Genomic DNA, 19,638 nt, shown 5'->3' on the forward strand with positions numbered 1-19,638 from the left:
CAACAAGTGCGCGACCACTCAGCCAACCTGCCCTCTCATAAATTCAGTTTTGTAATTTTTCTGTTTCGTCAATTTTCATGCATTTCCAATAGTTTTCCTGTCTTTCTCTCATCTCTAATCTCTGTAGTTTTATCCTTTTAATTTTAAGAGTTAAAAAAATCATCAATATTTTACTTGATTGCATTTTTTTGTCATTTTTCCACAGGAAATTTATGCTTTATTTTATTAAAAAAAAATATAATACATTCATCAAGTTTTGAGCTTTGGTTGATTTTTATGTGTGCATTTATAAAACTGTATTACTGATATGAATTATATTTATGTTTGTCAATGGCTGCTCTACTTATTTAGTTTATTTCAACAACGCGGTTCTTTACGTGTGGCATCCTCGTTAGCTATAATATATGGACCACTCATGCAATGGCATTTTTTTATTTCCCTTTTCTGGTCCAAAGATATCCTAGTTTTTTTTATTCTTCTTTTGCTGTTTTTTAATTCATAAAAAGTTCGAAACAGCTAAGTAGAAAGCTAAATACGCAAAGATTATCCTAACTGAATCAAAATTCTGAGCAAAATCATAGCGGTCTTAGCTAGCCCCACTGTGCCATCTAAAAAATTATTCTGGCCCATCAGGCCGTCGATATCTTTTTAAAATTTTGTCATCCTCGCACCAGCCGCCGGGCCACAAGCCACAAATTTACGCGACTGACTGAGACCACTACATATATTTTGTATTCTAAATGCAAATATCTTTTATATAATTGATTTATTTAAAATATCTCTCCTCACCGCAGTTTGGGATTTTGTTATAAAAAAGGCCACAGTTGATGAGGAGATAAATTACGAATATTTATTGATAACCCGCCTGCTCATTTTACCTTATCAAGAAAAATGCACTATTTTAATCAACAGCTTCAGCCTCTAGTCTCGTTGTTAAGCTTGAGTTGTTTTGTGGGCAGCAAACTCCCAAAAACCTGAAGAAACAAATATACTTTCGTAAAATGCGTCTTTAAAAATTGCTTATTGAAACTTACTTGTCACCGTCCAGTAAAACATCACACTTCAAATTTTGAACAAAAGCGTCTGATGACGTATCGGTCGAGAATTCAGGCAGGATGCAAGTCGTGAAAGGCTTGCAGACGTCGTTGTTGGCACAAATATCACCAGTCACATTTTGACTCTGAAATAAATATTTACAATTAAAACTCAATGATCGCGCTCTAGTATCAATTCTGTTTACACGTTAGGCTATATATAGGAGATAAATTTATTTTATTTACCTTGTTGAAAGACAAGACTTTTTGCACTTCAGAGGAATTTCCTATCTTGAAACATTGCCAGTCATCTGTACTGCAGTTTCCTTGCAATTCGGGAATGAGCCAGGATATTTGAGAAATAGGTACTGTTGAAATTTCCGGCGTCGTAGTTTCCAGGGTGGATGTTAATGTGGCATCCAGCACTGCGTCGGAATCAAAGTCGCTTTCAGCACTCTCCTTGGTCGCAGCGGCAAAACCCCAGCCTGCAGGTTTTATCCGGTGAGCCATATTCCAAGAAACTCTGTGTAAATCTGGGAAATAATCGAAATTTAAGATGACACAATAATTTCACTTGGCGTTTAATTTCCTATTCCCATAGCAGCAATTATTTAAGATATATTTTGCTGTCAAATAGGTTCTAATTAGGAATTAACTAATATTTTTTTTAATATTGGAAGATTTTAATTTAAAGTCTGGAAAAACCAGTTTAAGGATGATTTTAGATAAAAAGAGTAACGCGTGTAATATTACACATTTTGATACCTGCTGATCCCGCGGTAGACACTGACTGTAGAGCAATCGCGTTGTGGTAAGAAGAACCGACGTAGGGGGTCAACTCATTTTCTTCCTCCTCTTCGTTTCCTGTGTTCACGTAAAATTGTTACGAATGTCCAGAGGTAATTCGAATGCAGCTTACCGATCACTACTTTGCTGGGCTCCTTTTCGTTCGCAGTGCCATCGTCACTCTTCACCACGACCAGAGAGGTTACAGGAGTGACAAAAGAAAACTGGAGGGCTAGCCTCAGGGCGTCTCCCTTCGCCACTTCGAACGAGGGTTTTTCTTCGCTAGCATTTTTCGCAGCAGCAGTGCTTTCCAATCTGCCTGCTTCGTATTGGTCCAGCTTTTGTTTGATGCTGAGGAATGCCCACAGTCTCTCGAGGAAGTTGTCTTCCGTGTCCCTGGCAATAGGGGTAGGGTTCTCTCCCGGCACAGGAAGAAGGTAATTACCCCTTGAAGTGAGCACATTACCGTCCAGTCTCTCCACTCCCGAAATTAGTTTTCCCGCCACGACAAGCTCTGAGCCAGAGAAAACTAGCCCGAATTTTTGTTTCGTCAAAACCTTTCCCTCCACCTGCAAAATTTGTTTACTTTGATTTATTTATAATTTTCAAAGTGACGAATTCTACCTTTTCTTTGTCGTATTCAAAGGTTGCGTTCGTGAGTAAGGGAGACGCAACCTGGCGGTAAAAGTCTCTCAGTTGTAGAGCCGCATCAGAAGCCTCGTAAATTTTTCTAGCAAAAGCCCCGGCTCTAAGACTTAGTCTTTTAAGGAACTTCAAATCAGCGTCATCTCCAAAGGCCAAACTGAAGATAGGAACGCCACCATCCCTGTCACTGCGGAAGCATAAATAATTAATCGTTAACTATTTCAAGCCCTCTCTGTGCACTGCGCATTAATTTTTCTTACGTTGAAATAAGCTCCAAAATTTTGTCTGCACCGGTCTCACCAACAGTCGCTTCTCCGTCCGTCAGGAAAATGATAATTGGAGCCGGAAGTTTGGTTTCAGTGCTATTATTGGGGACTGCTTTCTGCGTTAGTTCAATTGCCGCCTTCACGGAATCGTGGATGTTAGTGCCTGTAAAAATCTTAAATTATTTTTCCCGGTGAAATTTTTATCGTCTTTTTACCGCCAGTCGCAGTCATTTTCTCCACTGCTTCTTTCGCAATATTTATATAAAATTGAGTAGCAGGGTAAGCATTTATATTATCTGGAACGGTCCTTAACGCTGGGTCAGGCGACACAGGCGGCTGATCGTACCAAGGGGAGCTTTCTGCTGGTTGGATTACGGTGCTGTTTGACGGAGTGTCCAGGTTGAGGATCTGTTATCATTGAAACGTATTTGAATTAGTTTGAGAATGTTAATTATCCAGGAAGAAGAAGATAAGATACCAGAATATCAAAAATGTTTGCGATGCGTATTATTTTAATTCTGACTGAAATTATAATTTTTGTTTTACCGTGACGGGATGAGAGAACTCGATCAAGTTGAAGTAGTCCTGAGGACGGAGTTCGTCAAGAATAGCATTCATTGCTTCCTTCAGTTGAACCATTTTCTTGCCGTACATGGAGCCGCTCACGTCCAAAACGAAGACTACATGTTTTGGAAGAGGCTTTTCTTCGGGTGGTGTGAAGAAATGCACAAAGTAGCCGTCTCTTGTCTAGCAAGAAGATTATTTATTTATTTTTGTGACTAATTTATTCCGCTAGAAAACTATAGCATACCAGAATTTCACTCTCGGGTTGATTTTTCCTGTCCACGTCGTACCTGACCACAAAGCGGCCACCCAGACCTGACTTATCATTTCCGGCCAACCTGATCTGGTCACTTTCACTGGGAGCAAAGTGCAAGTGGAGCTTTTGCTTGGAGGTCCTCTGCACTTGAGTGAGGTTTGAAACTGTAATATTCACAAGTCTCGATTTTAGTAAATTCTCATCGCGAGCGTGGGGAGATGCTGTGCCCAAATAAAATGTTGCAAATGACATTACACTCTGTGGCAAAAAATAATCAGTTTGCGGTGGTTTACGACGAAAAGTTTGGGTAATCTGATACAGTGCGCAGAGAAACCACGACCTCTTTATCACTTGATATTTGGTGCTCTGTTTTTGCCACATGCTCGCGGCTCACTCTTCTTATATTTAAATAAAGTCAAAAGTCATAAGCAGCATTTATTTCTCTTATTTTCGTTTGGTGCTCACCGCAGAAGTTGCAAGCTACGCTTTTTATATTAAAAAATTCTCTTTTGCGCCGAATTATCACCACTTTGGACTCTGGACAAAATTATACTTACTCTCGTCAATTTCATCAAAGTCAATTTCATTGCTGGATCTGAATTCAGGCACCTGCAGCAGCGTTATGTTCCTGTTTTCCTTGATGAACACATCTATCGCCAAATCTGGCACAACCTGCGGAGATTTTACATTGAGTTAGCCTTCTTCTCAGAAGCTGCAACTGAAAATCGATACCTGGCGGGGGTTGACGTTGATCGACAGCTCGTATCTGCCCTTGCGTCTGACCAGCAATTCTTCGTATGTCACGTTGAAGGTGACCTTTGACTGCGGGCCTACATTCACGGAAATCCGCACCTGATTCGAGTCGCGCACCCTAAGCTCGCAAAGAGAAAAAAATTCATCATCTTTCACGATGGGTCATAGTGGATTATACACTCACGTGGCCGTTGCTACGTGCCCGGCAGTCTGGCCCGACTCCTTTGCCGCGTGGTACTCGTGCTTCGCCTCTGTCCGTTCTTTCACCTGACCCTTCATCAGCTCGTCATCTAACAGCCTATAACGTGTTGCAAACAATTTGAGTTTTCATCACATATAATTTTATTTTTTAACTGGAAACTTTGTTCAAGGGGAGGAATGACTTTGCCGAAAATCTTTAAAGAGCAGAAATATATCAACTTTTTGTCCTTGAAATTAATACAAAAAAATCCACTAGGAATTAGTGATGCAACACCAATTGTACGACCTTTCCGATTATTATGTCTGTGATTTTGCTTTAGGATAATGATTTATAGTATATGATTATTAGCTGTATATAGGTTCAGTTTGACGTATTTTAATAAGTCACCATTGTAAATATCGACTTAAAGAAAATAAAAAAAAACTATCTGAATCTGAATCGTAAAAAATTAAATGATAGTGCTATTGATGAAATTGAATATAACGAGTAGTTGGTTACATTTTGATTATTTTTCTGTCAACTCTATTATTTGCCATCTGAAAGTGTGAATGAGAGATATAATGCGATTTTGTCTTTGTGAAATCGATAGTTTTTTTAAGCCAGTAGAAGCGTGTGCTTAGACCGGTAGAAAGAATTTGTAGCTCATAGAGAAGGTCTCGTGAAGGTGGCTGGGCCACGATGGGCCAAGACTCAAGACCGCGGATGCCGTTTCGCATTGCCCGCGGATTTAAGTGGCCAAGCCACCTTCACAAGACGAGCCCGCTCTCGACGCGTTACGTACGCTTTCTACCAGTCTCTGAGCTTACAAAAATGTTCGATTTCACGAAGACAATCGCAAATATTTCTCATTCAGATGGCAATATAATTAGTTGACAGGAAAATAACCAACAAAAAGTTACCAACTACTCGTTACATGAGCCTCAGTCTCTTTCAGTTCACTGGCTCACAGATTTAAAACAGAATCAACATCTGATTTCATCTTGGAAATTACCAAATTAAGGAAACTTAAGACGGTTAAAGCTCTCAGAGTTATTTAATATACATATATTTTCAATTTAAAAGTGAAATATTTAAAGGGGACAAAGTTCATAGTCTACTGGATCCGCACGTTAAGAATTTTTGTGTTTGTAAATAGCGCAGATTTTTGAAACGTAAATTAATTTGAATGCCTCTCACCATAATATGATCTAAATTTATAGCAATCCAATGACCAAATACCAAGAGAAGAGAAAAATGTCAAAAGGAAATAATACAATTTTATAGTTCTCTTTCCAATTAATTTTATCATTTGAAGTGTTTCGCAACTTTGTTATTTCCGCTGTTTTTTTCCATTTGATCGGGGGAGCTGAGCTTTTGCTGATAACTTATGCGCACTTTATTTTGCCTCTTTCCCTATAATATAATATTACGGAATCACAGATAACAACTTTTCATTTCATTGTGCTAATGTGTCTCCTCCTCTCGTTATGGCTTTTTGCATTAGTTTTTGAAAATAATCTTGAGTACAATGGTATTAATTTTGGTTAAATTTAAGATGTGATAAGGGCAAAAACAACTTTTTATATGTCTTAAAAAAAACAGTTTTTGAAAGTCTATACGTGGTCAATAGGTCACTTCACAGATATCAATATCACTCTTCTCCTTTCACTGCCTGAGTTGTGCGTGTCAATAATTGTTACTCACATGGTAAAGTTGGAAATAAACGCAGTCTCTGGAATAGTCATCTGGTACACAACTTCCTGGGCTTTGTCAGAGGGGTTGACCACTTTGCTGGTGACGAACGTCTTGGCATATCTGGCCCTAATGTCCGATTTGATGTGCAAGAAGTAAATCTTCGGCGTAACCACCTAAAGGGCCAAGAGAAAGGCACGTTGATCGAAAGCAGAGAAATTGAAAGATGAACGTTTTGACCTCTAACACACAATTATTTTGCAAAGAATCACGCTGAAAGCGCGTTGAAAATACCGAAAATTCGCGTTCAGCGGCAGGAATAAAAAAGCGCACTGGGGATATTGCTAAGTGGTACTCAAATCAATCTTACCTGCTTTTCTGTGGGCGCCGCGGTGACCTTTGACGTGATGGTCACGGCCACGAGAGCCAGCACTAGCACGCAGAGCCTCATCTCTCACAATTGAGCATGATGCGACTGATCTCTCATTTATATTTATACTGCCCCCTCCTCGCCGGCACCGCATCATATTATCCACTATAAACACACTCAACTCAAACACGTATTTTCCACTCGCTTGTTAGTTTTGATTGCGTTTTCTTCGTGGTTGCTAAAACTGCTGTCATATATTAAAAGCTTTTTTCGATTTCCTTTCACGTGACTTACGAGTTATTTCAGAAGAAGTCATTTTCTTTATACGTTAAATACACATTTTCAAGACAGGCTGTTCCAACTCAAAATATAGTATTGGTACATGATCTAATTGGACCAAATAAAGTATTTACGCTCAACTAGAAAATTTGACTGTTGAAAGCTCTATAAAATTCACTGCTACGCTGGTATAAGCAAAAGATCGTTGGAAATTTTCGTTTTACGTGTTTGTAGAGTGCAAATAAAAATAAACGCGTACACGTGAGACACGTTCTTCACGTTTTTGTCGATGCAACCAACGGATACAATTAAAATGCTCGCCTTGATATCAATATGTCAATTAAAACGATTTGCGGATTTCTTCTGATTCTTGGAGCTTTATTTATTTAAAAATAGTAAAACTTTTTCTCGGGATTTCTTGCCCCTATATACTTCCATTAAGTAGGTTTTTACGGGGCAGGAATCGTGGGAAATTCTCGACTGGCCGGCCGAAACATTGTATAAATGTGAATTTTATGCGTGCACCATCGGTGAGATTGGACACACTATGTAAATCGCAGCGTCGTGCTGGATCGCTATCACCTCCCGGATTTGAATAATTGTTGGCTCATGAAAGTGCAGAACTAAAAGTAATAAATTGATCGACCGAAGCGGAAAATTTGATATTGGCCTTGCGTAACCAAACGAGACGGACGGCGACCGCAGTTTTTGGAAACTCGAGCCCGCGGCCACAAAGCTCACTTTTAGCATTTGGCGAAGACAGCGACAAAAACTCGGGCCAATTGCGTATTTCGGTAGCTGCGCAGATAGAGTTCGGCAAAAAAAGTTGCGGATATCAAATACACTTGCGCCGATTCGATTTGACTATATAAGGACAATTTTTGAGCTGTTTTTTATCCGCACAGCTCAACCGCAGAGATAAAAATGAGCCGAGATAGCTGGCAAAAAAATCACTCGCTTGAATTAGAGTGTGTTGCAAAAAGCGAAGTGAAATTTCGAAATCAAAAAACCGAGTGTTTGTTGTGTATTGCAAGTCGGACAGAAAAGGAGGATGATGAATTGCAAATGCCGGTCGGCGGTGCCAATTCAAAAATAATACACACTCGGTGCTAAATCGCGAGGTGGGTAGCGTGGGAATCCATGACATCATCTTCTCGCGATCGACCTTGGTGTGTTCCATGGGAATCCGACTCACCTGGTGAGCGCTCTTCTCGCGGCTGGACCAAAAACATCCTCCGCGTTCGGCCAAATTCCCCGCGTCGTACGCCACTCGAATTTTTAATCGCCGCGCGCTGATTTATTCCCGCGACTTGCACGTCCCGCGCTGCTTTTTGAGCTGAATTTACGATTGCATCTCGCGATTCGAGAGCATAATCCGCACACGGACGTAATATAATGCCGCACTTTACAGCGCTGCGCTGGCGCCAAATACTGTCGAATTAACACACCTTACAATAATTCCTCGCGCGCTGCAACCCTTTTTATCCCGTGAGAAACCAATAAAAAGCGCGTAAAGCTGCAGTTTTATTTACTTGCTCGCTTCTCATGATGATGGCTTTTGTGCTGCTTTTTGAAATATTCATCACGATCCGATTCATTCGTGGAAGTTATTTTGAATGGAAACGTGTCTGGCAGCCAGCGTGGTAGAAAATCATCTCGTTTCGCAAACTTCCTCATTCGCTGAACCAACCGAAAATAAACTTGGTAACTTTCACATTGGCTTTTGATATTCTGATTTAAACTTTGTTATGGAGATTTCATCTTGAGTAGTGCGCAAATTAAATTTTGTTTCACCTAACAACATTCTCCTGGCCATAGAAAATACTTTTTGAAAGCTATATTAGATTTACTTTGTTGATAGGTATCAAACTCATCGAATTCGTGTAGCCTGTCGTGATTAGAATCAGGTTTAGTGATCGAAATGTTTCCAACCGTTCATTTGAGCGATTCATGTAGCTTTAACGAAAGATACCAAAAATTTCAAAATTGATTCATAAACTAATATGTGAATTTTGGACCAAAGAATTATCTTTGATGAGATGAGTCAATCGATGGGAAATTTTTAACTTTCCGAAAAAAAATTAAAATCTAATTTTTTTTTAATCCAAATACTCTCTTCCCTCTACAAATGTCCATGAAAAGTTTTTAAACAATATGAATGTTAAACGACAATCTATTGACCCAAAATTTTTTGAAACCCCTGCTATGTCTAAATTTGATTGGACTAATACAAATATGTTAACTATATAGAAGATATTCTTTTCATGGCTATCATTTCCACATCTGTTCACATAAATGTTCTCATCTCGGTGTCACTGCTAATTGTAAATGTATGTATTGTGATTCTTTGCTTACTAGTATGTATCATTTACTCGACTGTGTTAAAAAACCTTTAACATTATCTCAAGAATTTCATTATAATAAATAAAATTGTAATTGACTGTTAGTTGTACACCGATAGTATCCAATAAAATGAATAAATATTTTTTTTTGGTCTTTGTGTGTGTTTTTTTAACAACAAATGAACTGTAAATATTTTAAACGCTTATAAAAGTTATTGTATATATTGTACGTGTTGTTAGAAGTGGATAAATAATAACCGGAAATTGAAAAACTGCCCACTGATCGATTCATTTCGTTGAAAGGAAAATCATAATAATCAGGTAAAACCTGGCTTCGAAATTTTATTACCCCAAAAGGATTTTTAACCTTTGAGGCTCCGTAATTCGCTTATATGACCAGAGATCGAAAATTTTCCCCTTGGTGTTCTTTATTTGCTGCATTGAAGAGTACTTAAATTCAAATGAGTTTGATACATTTCAAATAACTACCAACAAGGTGGACTTTTCTTGTAAGAAAATTTACAATATGGAGATCTTCTCTGCAGAGATTTCTCTTGATCAAAATATAGGTGGCTTTTATAGTAAACATTTGAAGAGATAAATTATAAGCTATATTTTTCTGTTAATTTTACTATGGGCCAGCAGAGAAACCTGTCCACATTCTTTTGATGGAATTTTAATGCTCCAAAAAGTAAAAATGGATTGCTTGTGAATTTTTCTTCAATCGTTTTCAACGGCCACCGCGATTATTGAAATTCCTCTGCTGCATAGATACACCAAATAGTGTGGATTTTGTTTTGCTGGCGGGGCCAAAATAGTGACTGTCCCCAGTACGATAAAATTTACTGCCAATTCTGAGCATAGCTAAATTATTTGCTAATTTTCTTTTTTCTTTATGTTTCTAGCACGAAACAAAAAAATCACGCATCCTTGTATTTTGATACACCAAGAGTGTCCTCCCCCTTCCTCTGGGTTTTCTCTTCGATAAGAAAATATTTTATTCATCTAGGGAAAATCCAATTTTTAAGTCAAACTTTCCATCGACGCAGTAAAATGCGGATCTGTTTTGTTTGAAATGAAAAGCATAGAGAACAGTGTTTCATACTCTTTTTTAATACCTCCTCCGGCACACAAATAAAACAGAAACCACAAAAACATGCATCTTGGCTTTAAAACACACAACAAATTACAAACACTTTTGCTTAATCCATGAAGTTGACACGTTAATCTGAGTATATATTCTCTTGTGTATAGCGGCTTTGAACATGCATATAAATCCAGTGAAGCGAAATTCGTCCTGAAGTAGCAGGAGCGCCACTTTGTGGCTATAAATTTTGCTGCCAAAAAAAAGCTTTTGAATTTTCAATCACGTAGCCTGCAGAAGCGCTTTTATCTCGCCGTTAATTATCAATAATCAGGCTAGACTCAGGGTCGGAAAGCGGCGATTTGCCATGCGGATGGGACCTCTGCCAAAACTTTTGCATGGTCGAGGGCGAGAAGCGGTAAACGAGTTTGCGTGGCAGGTTCCGACACCTTGGCACCATCAGGAATGTGCCCGACCTGTAGTAAGTCCTGCCATGGCAAATAATTGAAAAATTAAAATTCGCTAAATCATAATTATTTCTTCTTGTATTTTGCAGCTGTGGTTCTGATAAGTGCAGAGAAATGCGAAATCCAAGAAATTTGTTCATTTACTGTCGATCGGCATAGTTTGCAAGTTCAAAGAGTACAAAATAATGATTGTATCACTGTGTCAAGTCAGATCGAGGTCAAATATGATTATTTTTAAGTTTTGGGTAGTGAATTCAACGAAAGTAAAAATAAATCTTCCATGCCTGAAAATCGTCAATTCAGAGAAACTCTTTAAAAATCCTTTGAGATCGATTTTGCGCTCGAAGAAAAAAATTAAGACGTCATCTCCTAACTGTATGAGACAATAAGGAAAATTTAACTTGCCTCATTGCTCTGGCGAGTTTCTCGTATGTCATGCCGGGATTTCCGTGCCTTCTGCCCCACAACCGGGCGAGCAGGTCGGTGTTCAAAATACGGAAAATGCCCTCCTCTCTTGATAGCCAACGCAAACAGTTCCTCATTGTCGGGTCTTCAAGTAGCTCTAGCAGGAATTTCCACAAAAAAACTCTTTCGATGCGACCTGACCGAATCATTTTATTATTATAATTTGCTTATAGCGATGACATTTTCATTTTGTTGTTGAGATTCATTTTTGATTGAATTTTGAGGCTTTTGTGAAACACTCGCCTGGTTCTTTGCCTTTCAAAGTCGCCGCTTTCGCTGGTCTTCCCCGTTTTCTCGGCATCGTTGGTACAGCTGTTGCGCTTTTGACATTTTGGTCTCTTTCCTTCTTCGTCGAAAGAAAGAGTGTTAAATAATTTCATCATTTGTATAATGCGACTCACCGAAAAGTACGTTTTGGTTTCCTTCTCCTTCTCAAGCGCTCTACGATAATCTGCTAGCCGGGTCAATGACGCCTGAAGTTCAGGAGGCACTACTTGCAGCGAATGAACCATCGGCATGATGTCTGCAAGGTTAAATATTTACATAACGATATTTAATGTTGTGCGTTATATAAGATAAAGTTTAAGATATTCACTTGACGATAGCAAAAAGTAATTTTAATATGTTTAATTTTAATAAAATGGTTTAGACTGTTATTTGAGAAATAAAATAAGAATTTTGAAGTGTTTAAATTGAAAAAAACTAACATGTTTTTAGTAAAATAGAGACATGCATAATGAAAAAATGGTTCACTGCAAATCAGGGGTGAGAAAATGTCACTGCGCTGCAGTGAGAAAATCTCAACCCGCCGCATGTCACTGCTGCGCGGTGCGAAAAACTCACCTTTGACACCCCCACATACGGCGGGGTGAGATTTTCTCAATGCAGCGCAGGAACATTTTCTCACCCCTGACTTGCAGTGTTTTATTCGAATTTGGGCCATACCTTCGGTGATGATTTTCTGGAGGATGGCGTCAACCGAGAGGCCAGTCCAGCCGAACATGCGCCAGTAGTCCCTGGTGGGCGCACAGATTTCGAGGAGTCGGCTCACGTGGTCCCTGAGGCAGGGCATGTCACACACGTGGTTTTCGTCGAGGCGCACCGGGCTTGCACTCTTGGTGCCGTCGGCCGAGCAGCTCACGAGGAGGGCCCGCCACACCAGCCACGAACCCCATCGGCCCTCGGCCCACCGCCGGCTCATTCGCTCGTTTCCATATTTCTGTGGAGCAGGAATGATAGATCTTTTTTAACATCTCCTTTGCAAAATAAAGGTTTTTAATTTGGCTGATCGTGTGGGAATATAAGACTTTTGTATTCATCATATTGGAACTTAAAGACGATTTAAAATTAAAAAGTCTGTTTAAATAAATTACCTCATCATTTTTTGCTTCTCACCTGAACTAGATATTGCAGTCTCTTGGGTTCTAGGACAAGCCACATAAGGAGCCAAACTTGCTCCTCAAGTTCGCGGAACTGCAGTTCTTCAATCGTGCAACTCCTCTCCATTAGCAACGAACCACCGCTCATCAGCAAATTTTGCCGACTGCACGGAACCACCTTTTCAAAATCCTACAAAAGTTAACCGTCTATAACTCTCTGCTTTTTTGCAAGTAATAAAACTAAATTTGTTCCCATACAAACCTTATTGTGCGGCCAGCAGGGGCGATACTCGGATAAATTTTGCACAACAATTGGCTTCAATGCTGTGTTTTGGAGTCCAAAATAAAAGTATCGCTTTCTCAGTCGTGCGGCCGACTCGACAATATTGTTATACTTCCTCTGTGCATTGCACTGGTGGCTAAGACTGCTGATTACAGCTTCCGTTTCGTGCTGATTTGTGAGCTGCTGGCCGAGTTTTTTCTTCCGCGTTTTTACTCCAGGAGGGAACTTCTTTTTTATCCAAGCCATTTTAACACTCAAGCCGCAACAAAATAACTATGAAGAATAAAAATAGAAATATAGTAACATTGTCTCACGCTTCTGGTCCTTTCTATGGAAGAAATAAATTGGAAAATGAAAAGAGATTCTCAAAAACGCTTTAAAAGTAAATAACATTTTAGCACAATGTTTAATATATCTTATTATAGAGTTTAAAATTTTTGAGAAAAAAAAATAAAATTGACTGACGCATTTCCTTCGAGTTTTGAGACATCTCTTTTATTGATCATTTCGCGAATAGTATAAAATAATTTATTGGTTGTGAGAGGAATCTCTAAATTGCTATAATTCATACTTATTCTTTCTTATAAACGGGAGCTGCTCTCTGCTTCGGTCGCAAATAAGTATCTCCGCCACAAATAATCTGATAGTCTTCCAGTGAAATGAAGTTTTAGTTCCTTGAAGAGTTGGTCTCGTATCTCTGTGGTGCTCCAGATAAAAAAGTTGTTAAGGCTTCAGCGGTCTTATCATGTCAATATTTAACATAAATGAAGCGCGGACGACGCGCGGGTTGCCGTGGTTTCCAAAAGACCAGGACATCGCATCGAAAATTCCGCTATACGCTATACAAAATTATCAGCCAATTCTGCGAAATGACGCCTACTTTAATTAAGTTCACTCATTCTTATCGTAAAAGGTTGGCTGAACTACGTATTTTTATAATATTCTGAGAATATTATCTGATAAGTAAATTCATTTTTAAAAAAACACGCACGTGAACCTTAAAATTGCTGATAATGTTGGTCTCGAAGATAAAAAAGAAAAAAGGGTTTAACAGCTCTGCTTCTGTTATCTTTTTTTTTACAGCCGCCACAGTTAATTAAGCTAACATAAATTCAAGGTCCGGAGTTTTAATATTTTTACTGCTGTTTGTACACAAACTACAATAAAATGATAGAACTGTTGTAAAGCATGTTAATGTAACGAAAAAATGGATGAAAATTACAAAATTTACAAAAGAATCGGAAAAAGTCTTGTAAATGCGTCACAGGCTTTCCTTCAAATTCCGTAAGAATGATTTCTCGAATTGAAAATACCTGAAACGGTGCGGAGTTGTAGATTAATTTAGGACACCACTTTATGGCTTCTGTGCAATAATTAATACTATATTATAAATTTTTTGAAGAGTACGTAGAATGGCAAGAATGTGTTAGGTGTGAAAATATTTATCTTCGCTTGATTTCAGCATCAGCAATAATGTGTGTGAATCAGCAGATAACCTGGTGCGTCTATCGTCAAAAAGAGCGCGGTAGAAGATGCTGTCGCTAATAATATGCTGAGTCTAAAAATGCATAGAAGCAAATTTTTCACTGCGGCATTCTGCACAACAAAACCAATCAGTTTCTGCTGTTTCTGCTAAATGTTTTCATTCATCTTTCACCAGAAGCGAACTGTAACCTTTGAACTATCTATAAATCAAAGCCAATAATGAGTGTCACAAACGAAATTTTACACTAGAATTAAATGTGATAAAGGAAACCAAACAAGTATTATTTAGAATTTGGTTGATCAAATTTTATTGTAAAACATATATTACATATTCGCATAAATGCATCACCTCTTTCATTTGATTTTTCATTGCACCAATTAATGAGGACGCAAACTTAAAGATTAAGTTTCATTTCAAGTGAGTTGTAAGCAATATGATCAAGTTGATTTCTTTTTTCCTACGTTTAACAAACACAAAAATTAATTTTTTCTTGCTCTTTTTATCCCTATCCGAGGACCGGGAAGGGCGCGCACTGCGCTAGCACAAATGCTGAAACCCGGTACCCAGTAACACCGCAAGGAAAGGTGCAAAACAGCAAGTAGCGAGTTTGCCTAGAGTTATGCAGCCTGCAGCCATCACCCATCCAGCTACTGACTGCAACGAATGCTGCTTAACTTCGGTGATCTAACGAGTGCCGGTGGTGTGCCCAGCATGCTACCCCCTAGACACAATAATACTACAACAACGAGGATGAAGCCTGGTTTTAATTTTACTCAACATGGAAACAATCTTTAGAGGTTGCCTATGTCAAAATTAAAATAATATTTCTTCAGACGATTTTCTGTCATTCATTTAAAAGCGGATTGATCCAGGGTGAAATTTTTGAATGATTTCAAATTTGATGGCTTCGGCGTATACGGTATTTTAATACTTATGATTGTTTAAAACATTTAAACAATAATAATCAAAGTGCATGATAGTCAAAGGAGGTCCAAATGAGTTTCAGGGCACGCAATATTACATTTAAAACCAACAAAACGATTAAAACTCACTGTTCATCATCTGATACGCGGGAAGTCTTACAAGCAAACAGGAAAAAATAATGTAAATATACATTCTAGTCTTTTGTGCAAAAAATGAGCACGATAAAGACACTTTCAGTGGAGGTAAGCGATGGCACCTTGGAATGGCGAGAGTGTGGAAACATGCGACGGTTCTACCACTCCAAATTCGCAGGGTACTCGCCAGTGAGGCAGGCGGTGCAGTGACCAACGTTTGAGTCCTCCTTATTGGCAATGTTTTGCCTCACTGCTTGCACCAACCCGTCCACCGACAAATAATCAAGACTGTCCGCACCTGGGGACAAATAAACCATAGTAAAAAAGAGTTTGCAAGGGTTAATCGGAAGTGAGAAACGTACCAACGTGCTTGGCCAGGAGAGGCGGGCTCAGTTTGTTGGCGATCAGTTCTTCTGAGGTAGGAATGTTGACTCCCATGAAGCACGGGTGTTTCAGGGGTGGAGACGCTATGCGGATGTGCACCTGCGTGGAACAGTTCAAACTTAAATATGCATTTGGAAAAATTATGAAGAGACGATTGTTTTGCGAGAGCTTAAATTTCAAATCACCCCTTTTTGTCTTTGAAGTTGCTTTTATATATATATATATATATTGCGGATTTACAAAAGGGGTTGGGGAAAAAAGTAAAATCAATGATGCTTACTTCTTTGGCTCCTGCATCTCTGAGAAGTTTAATTATAGGTCCGATGGTGTTTCCTCTGACAATAGAGTCGTCAATCAGGATGATCCTCCTGCCTTTAACATTTTCAGAAAGGGCTCCGAACTTTTTAGCCACGCCTAGCTGCCTCAGTCGTGTGCTTGGCTGGATGAAAGTGCGCCCAACATAGCGGTTTTTGCACAGAACTTCACCAAACGGAATCCCAGACTGAAATTTACAATTCAAGATAAAGTTTTTTTACCCAAAACAAGTCACCAAAAATTCACAGTTGAAACATTAATAAATTTACATATACACAGCAAAAATTCTGGGGAACCTTAAACCCTGAATTCCAATTTAATTTAAGCATCTTTGAGCTGAGTGTGCTTTACATAAGAATGCTAAATGTTAAATACGTTAAATATACAAAAATAAAGTGATTCTTTGGAAAAAAAGAATATACGAACTCCACGTTGCGAACTGTCATAAGTAAATATCGATCAATGGAGAATTATCGTCAGCAGGCGCGCGTTGAGGTGGAACTGGCCAAAGAGTTTCACGACACTCCACCAAAGAAAAAAAACACTCCAAAAATTATAAAATGATATTTGTTTTGATTAAAGAAAGGGTTATATATCCAATCATTTCAACAACGACATTCTTGAATTGATTTTTTTTTACCAGGAGCGTTCAAAATTTTTAAAAGTTGCACATTTAAAATAGCTACTAATTAAGATAAAACTAACTAATTTTTAAAAAATTCTTAAAACTTCATCATTGTTCATATTTTAATATCCGAAACAAGTCATATTCTGTCTAGAAAACTGGAATAGAAAATTTATATTGCGGTCATGCTGAAAAGATTTGTATCTAATTATCGGTAGATCTTCATAAATTTGTAAAAAATACACTGTAAATTGTCTGGAAACCGGTCGTGGAAATAACCAAATAGATTCTTAGACTTTTGAACCGTTAAATTATTACCTCTTGGGCAAATCCAAGGGCAGCAGCAGTACCGGACTCAGGCACAGAGCTCACCAAGTCAGCCTCCACGGAAGTTTCCCTGGCCAGCATCCTGCCGCATTGAAATCGGACGGAGTACACCATTTGGCCTTAGAAAATAATATATTAAAAAATCACGGTTTAATATAAGATATGACCATTCCTATACCTTCAAAAATACTGTCGGAGCGGGCAAAGTAGATATATTCAAAGATGCAGAAGGCTGCCGGCTTATTGTCAGGCCTGCCGACAATGCACACTGACCGCACGCCGCCCTCTCTGGTCATCTCCACAATTTCGCCAGGAAGAACCTCTCGTTCGTAGCGCGCTCCAATGGAGAGGAAGCCGCAAGACTCGGAGCTGATCACCCAGCCCTCCGCATCTCCACTCGTGCCACCGTTGGTCAAAGCTGAGCGACAAAGTAAAGGGTTAGACCACGGTTCAGAAAATTCCATTGATTGCGTACCTGATGTGCTGTTAGACGTCAGAGGAAGAATTTTGCCAATGCACAACGGTCGGTTGCCGTACGGGTCTCTGACGCCGTAAATCTTGTCGCCGAACATGATGACCAACGAGTACGAGAGCGGCGCCAGCTTCATTAGGTGCTTTATCCTGGCGGGCCAATCAGCACCGTTAAGCTCGCCGTCAGGAGGAGGAATACATAGGGATTGCGTTATTAATTCGCTGTCGGACGAAGTCGACAGTCCAACCCCTCTGGCCAAAACCTACGAGTTGAAAATTTAGTCATTTTTGAAGGAAAAATTTTAAGTAAGTAGAAAGGCAACAAGAAAGCTTGTTTGTCGCTTTTAGTAGTGTGTTATCGTTATTGTGATACTAATATTAAGTATTAATCGTTTTAATCATTTTAAAATTATCGCTGAAACCAGAAGAAGTAGAGACCATTTTTTCCAAATCACGAGACTCCACATTTGCCAAAAATACAGTTTTTTTTATTTAAAAATGTCTAGCACGTAAATTAAATTTAAGATAAAATTGATCAACTCTAGTGAATTGACAACAAAGATGTAAAATAATTTTTTTAACCACTTTTATGTTTGGCACGTTAGATATATATAACCTATGAATACTGCGGTGTTTAATTTAATTTTACCCTTTTTCCAATATTTTCTGCCATATTTCTATTTCTTTTTATACAGCTTGATGAACATTAAATATTTTACTTCTCACTTTTAAAATCATAAATAACTTTCACCCCATAAAATATTTATTTTATAATCAGATAAAAATTCTAAGCTTCATGGCTCATATAAGCAGCAATATTTACGTAATTAACGAAAAAAATTTAATTATTAGAGAGGTTAAGCCATTCAAGCCCTGTTTGATGAAGCGAAAGAAATATGATTGTGTTGCCTTTAATTAAACTGGTAAACTGATAATAATTACCCATCGTCTGAGAGCAGAGCAATTGACGAGCTCTCCATTGTGCGCGACGGCTAAAGGTCCGTGGGCAGTGTGCACCACAAAAGGCTGGCAGTTGACCTCTTCCGAAGCGGCACTCGTCGAGTACCGCGTGTGCCCGATGCCCAAATTGCCTGAAAATTCGAAAAATTCGTCACGGAGATACAAAATTTGTAACGTTTCAACTGACCTTTGAGCTTCTTCATTGATTCGTCGTTGAAGACGTTGCTAATTAAGCCCATGCCCTTGTGCACGAAAAACCTGCCCCTCTCGTCACCCGCCGTGGTCACAATGCCGGCACTCTCCTGACCCCTGCGGCAAAAAATTTCGGTTAGATTGACAAAACCAGAACGAATTACAAGTTTTATCTGTACCTGTGTTGCAAGGCGACAAGTCCAAGCGTTATTACTTGGGCGACGTCAATTTGTGACGGCCATTCACCGGTGGCGATACAGCCGAAGACACCGCACTCGTGAGTGAGCCCAGTGGTGTCCGGGTCAGTCGACGTGGACGCAGCAGCTCCTGACTTCTGTACATCCATTTTATTCAGCCTATAAAGCGTAGTGCAAAAATGTAACATATATATATTAAAATTAAATATGCATCGATAAGAATAAACTTAGAAAATCAATTCGAATTTACCGCTTGAAATACAATAAATAATTATGCCCTTATTTAGATACTCGGTGTAATTAATTTTTTAATCACAAGTGTGGCGTGTGGCTCATGACAATGTCAACTCTATATTTTGTTTCGCGTATCTGTGCAATCAATCAATTTATTAAACACCAATTGGTGTACAACAGATGATATAATAATAATAATTTGGGTCAATTAGCTGGTGATTTTTCGGCTTGAGTCAGACTCACATCTACTAAAGAGATAATATATGATAATATTTATCGACTGTTATGTTTTAAATCATGAGCAATAAACAAAATTAATGAATTTCAAATCAAACTTTTATGAAACACGAATCGTGTACAAATATAACCACCGATTATCTATCTATTTTTTTATATAAATAGAATTTGCAGACTTCTGCTTGTGTCAGAATAGTCTGGTCATTATCGCAGCTTATTACTTAAAAAATTAATTAATATTAATAAATAAACAAATTGGCGAATATTGAGTCAGACTTTAAGAAAGTCTTAATTGTTCTTACGGAT

The 19,638-nt window shown here is 38.7% G+C and overlaps 3 protein-coding genes across 3 annotated transcripts; all 3 read right to left on the reverse strand.

Moving 5' to 3' along the window:
• Positions 1-824: 824 nt before the first annotated feature.
• LOC135936090 (inter-alpha-trypsin inhibitor heavy chain H4-like) lies at positions 825-6,665 on the reverse strand. The gene is made up of 15 exons (XM_065478772.1): positions 6,548-6,665; positions 6,190-6,353; positions 4,489-4,602; positions 4,284-4,422; positions 4,109-4,223; positions 3,543-3,715; positions 3,278-3,478; positions 2,947-3,139; positions 2,726-2,894; positions 2,445-2,652; positions 1,954-2,389; positions 1,800-1,898; positions 1,281-1,567; positions 1,035-1,180; positions 825-974 (listed from the first exon to the last, which is right to left on the reverse strand). Exons 1-15 carry the CDS (start codon positions 6,626-6,628, stop codon positions 902-904), a joined length of 2,598 nt encoding a protein of 865 aa, XP_065334844.1. The 5' UTR covers positions 6,629-6,665; the 3' UTR covers positions 825-901.
• A 3,593-nt stretch (positions 6,666-10,258) lies between these two features.
• LOC135936981 (uncharacterized) lies at positions 10,259-13,587 on the reverse strand. The gene is made up of 8 exons (XM_065480004.1): positions 13,418-13,587; positions 12,826-13,119; positions 12,580-12,753; positions 12,130-12,403; positions 11,586-11,707; positions 11,428-11,530; positions 11,125-11,320; positions 10,259-10,740 (listed from the first exon to the last, which is right to left on the reverse strand). Exons 2-8 carry the CDS (start codon positions 13,090-13,092, stop codon positions 10,569-10,571), a joined length of 1,308 nt encoding a protein of 435 aa, XP_065336076.1. The 5' UTR covers positions 13,093-13,119; positions 13,418-13,587; the 3' UTR covers positions 10,259-10,568.
• Positions 13,588-15,533: 1,946 nt separating this feature from the next.
• Positions 15,534-19,010, reverse strand: LOC135935274 (amidophosphoribosyltransferase-like). Its single transcript, XM_065477490.1, has 8 exons — positions 18,844-19,010; positions 18,660-18,781; positions 18,455-18,603; positions 17,220-17,775; positions 17,033-17,160; positions 16,055-16,276; positions 15,753-15,873; positions 15,534-15,688 (listed from the first exon to the last, which is right to left on the reverse strand). The coding sequence occupies exons 1-8, from the start codon at positions 19,008-19,010 to the stop codon at positions 15,549-15,551; spliced, it is 1,605 nt and encodes a 534-aa protein (XP_065333562.1). The 3' UTR covers positions 15,534-15,548.
• Between the last annotated feature and the right edge of the window lie 628 nt (positions 19,011-19,638).

The sequence above is a fragment of the Cloeon dipterum genome, chromosome 2, assembly GCF_949628265.1.
Source record: "Cloeon dipterum chromosome 2, ieCloDipt1.1, whole genome shotgun sequence".
In the NCBI taxonomy this organism is placed as follows: domain Eukaryota; kingdom Metazoa; phylum Arthropoda; class Insecta; order Ephemeroptera; family Baetidae; genus Cloeon; species Cloeon dipterum.

Bases quoted from the DNA above. Each gene is read 5' to 3' on its own strand.
- LOC135935274 (XM_065477490.1), bottom strand. From the start codon at position 19,010: ATGGATGTACAGAAGTCAGGAGCTGCTGCGTCCACGTCGACTGACCCG. The intron at 18,782-18,843 runs GTACAGATAAAA...TTTTTGCCGCAG, and splicing joins CTTGTCGCCTTGCAACACAG to GGGTCAGGAGAGTGCCGGCA. The intron at 15,874-16,054 runs GTAAGCATCATT...TGTTCCACGCAG, and splicing joins GAGATGCAGGAGCCAAAGAA to GTGCACATCCGCATAGCGTC.
- LOC135936981 (XM_065480004.1), bottom strand. From the start codon at position 13,092: ATGGCTTGGATAAAAAAGAAGTTCCCTCCTGGAGTAAAAACGCGGAAG. The intron at 12,754-12,825 runs GTTTGTATGGGA...TAACTTTTGTAG, and splicing joins CCTGCTGGCCGCACAATAAG to GATTTTGAAAAGGTGGTTCC. The intron at 11,531-11,585 runs GTGAGTCGCATT...CTTTCGACGAAG, and splicing joins AAACCAAAACGTACTTTTCG to AAGGAAAGAGACCAAAATGT.
- LOC135936090 (XM_065478772.1), bottom strand. From the start codon at position 6,628: ATGAGGCTCTGCGTGCTAGTGCTGGCTCTCGTGGCCGTGACCATCACG. The intron at 3,140-3,277 runs GTAAAACAAAAA...CAATGATAACAG, and splicing joins AGTTCTCTCATCCCGTCACG to ATCCTCAACCTGGACACTCC. The intron at 1,899-1,953 runs GTAAGCTGCATT...ACGTGAACACAG, and splicing joins GCCCAGCAAAGTAGTGATCG to GAAACGAAGAGGAGGAAGAA.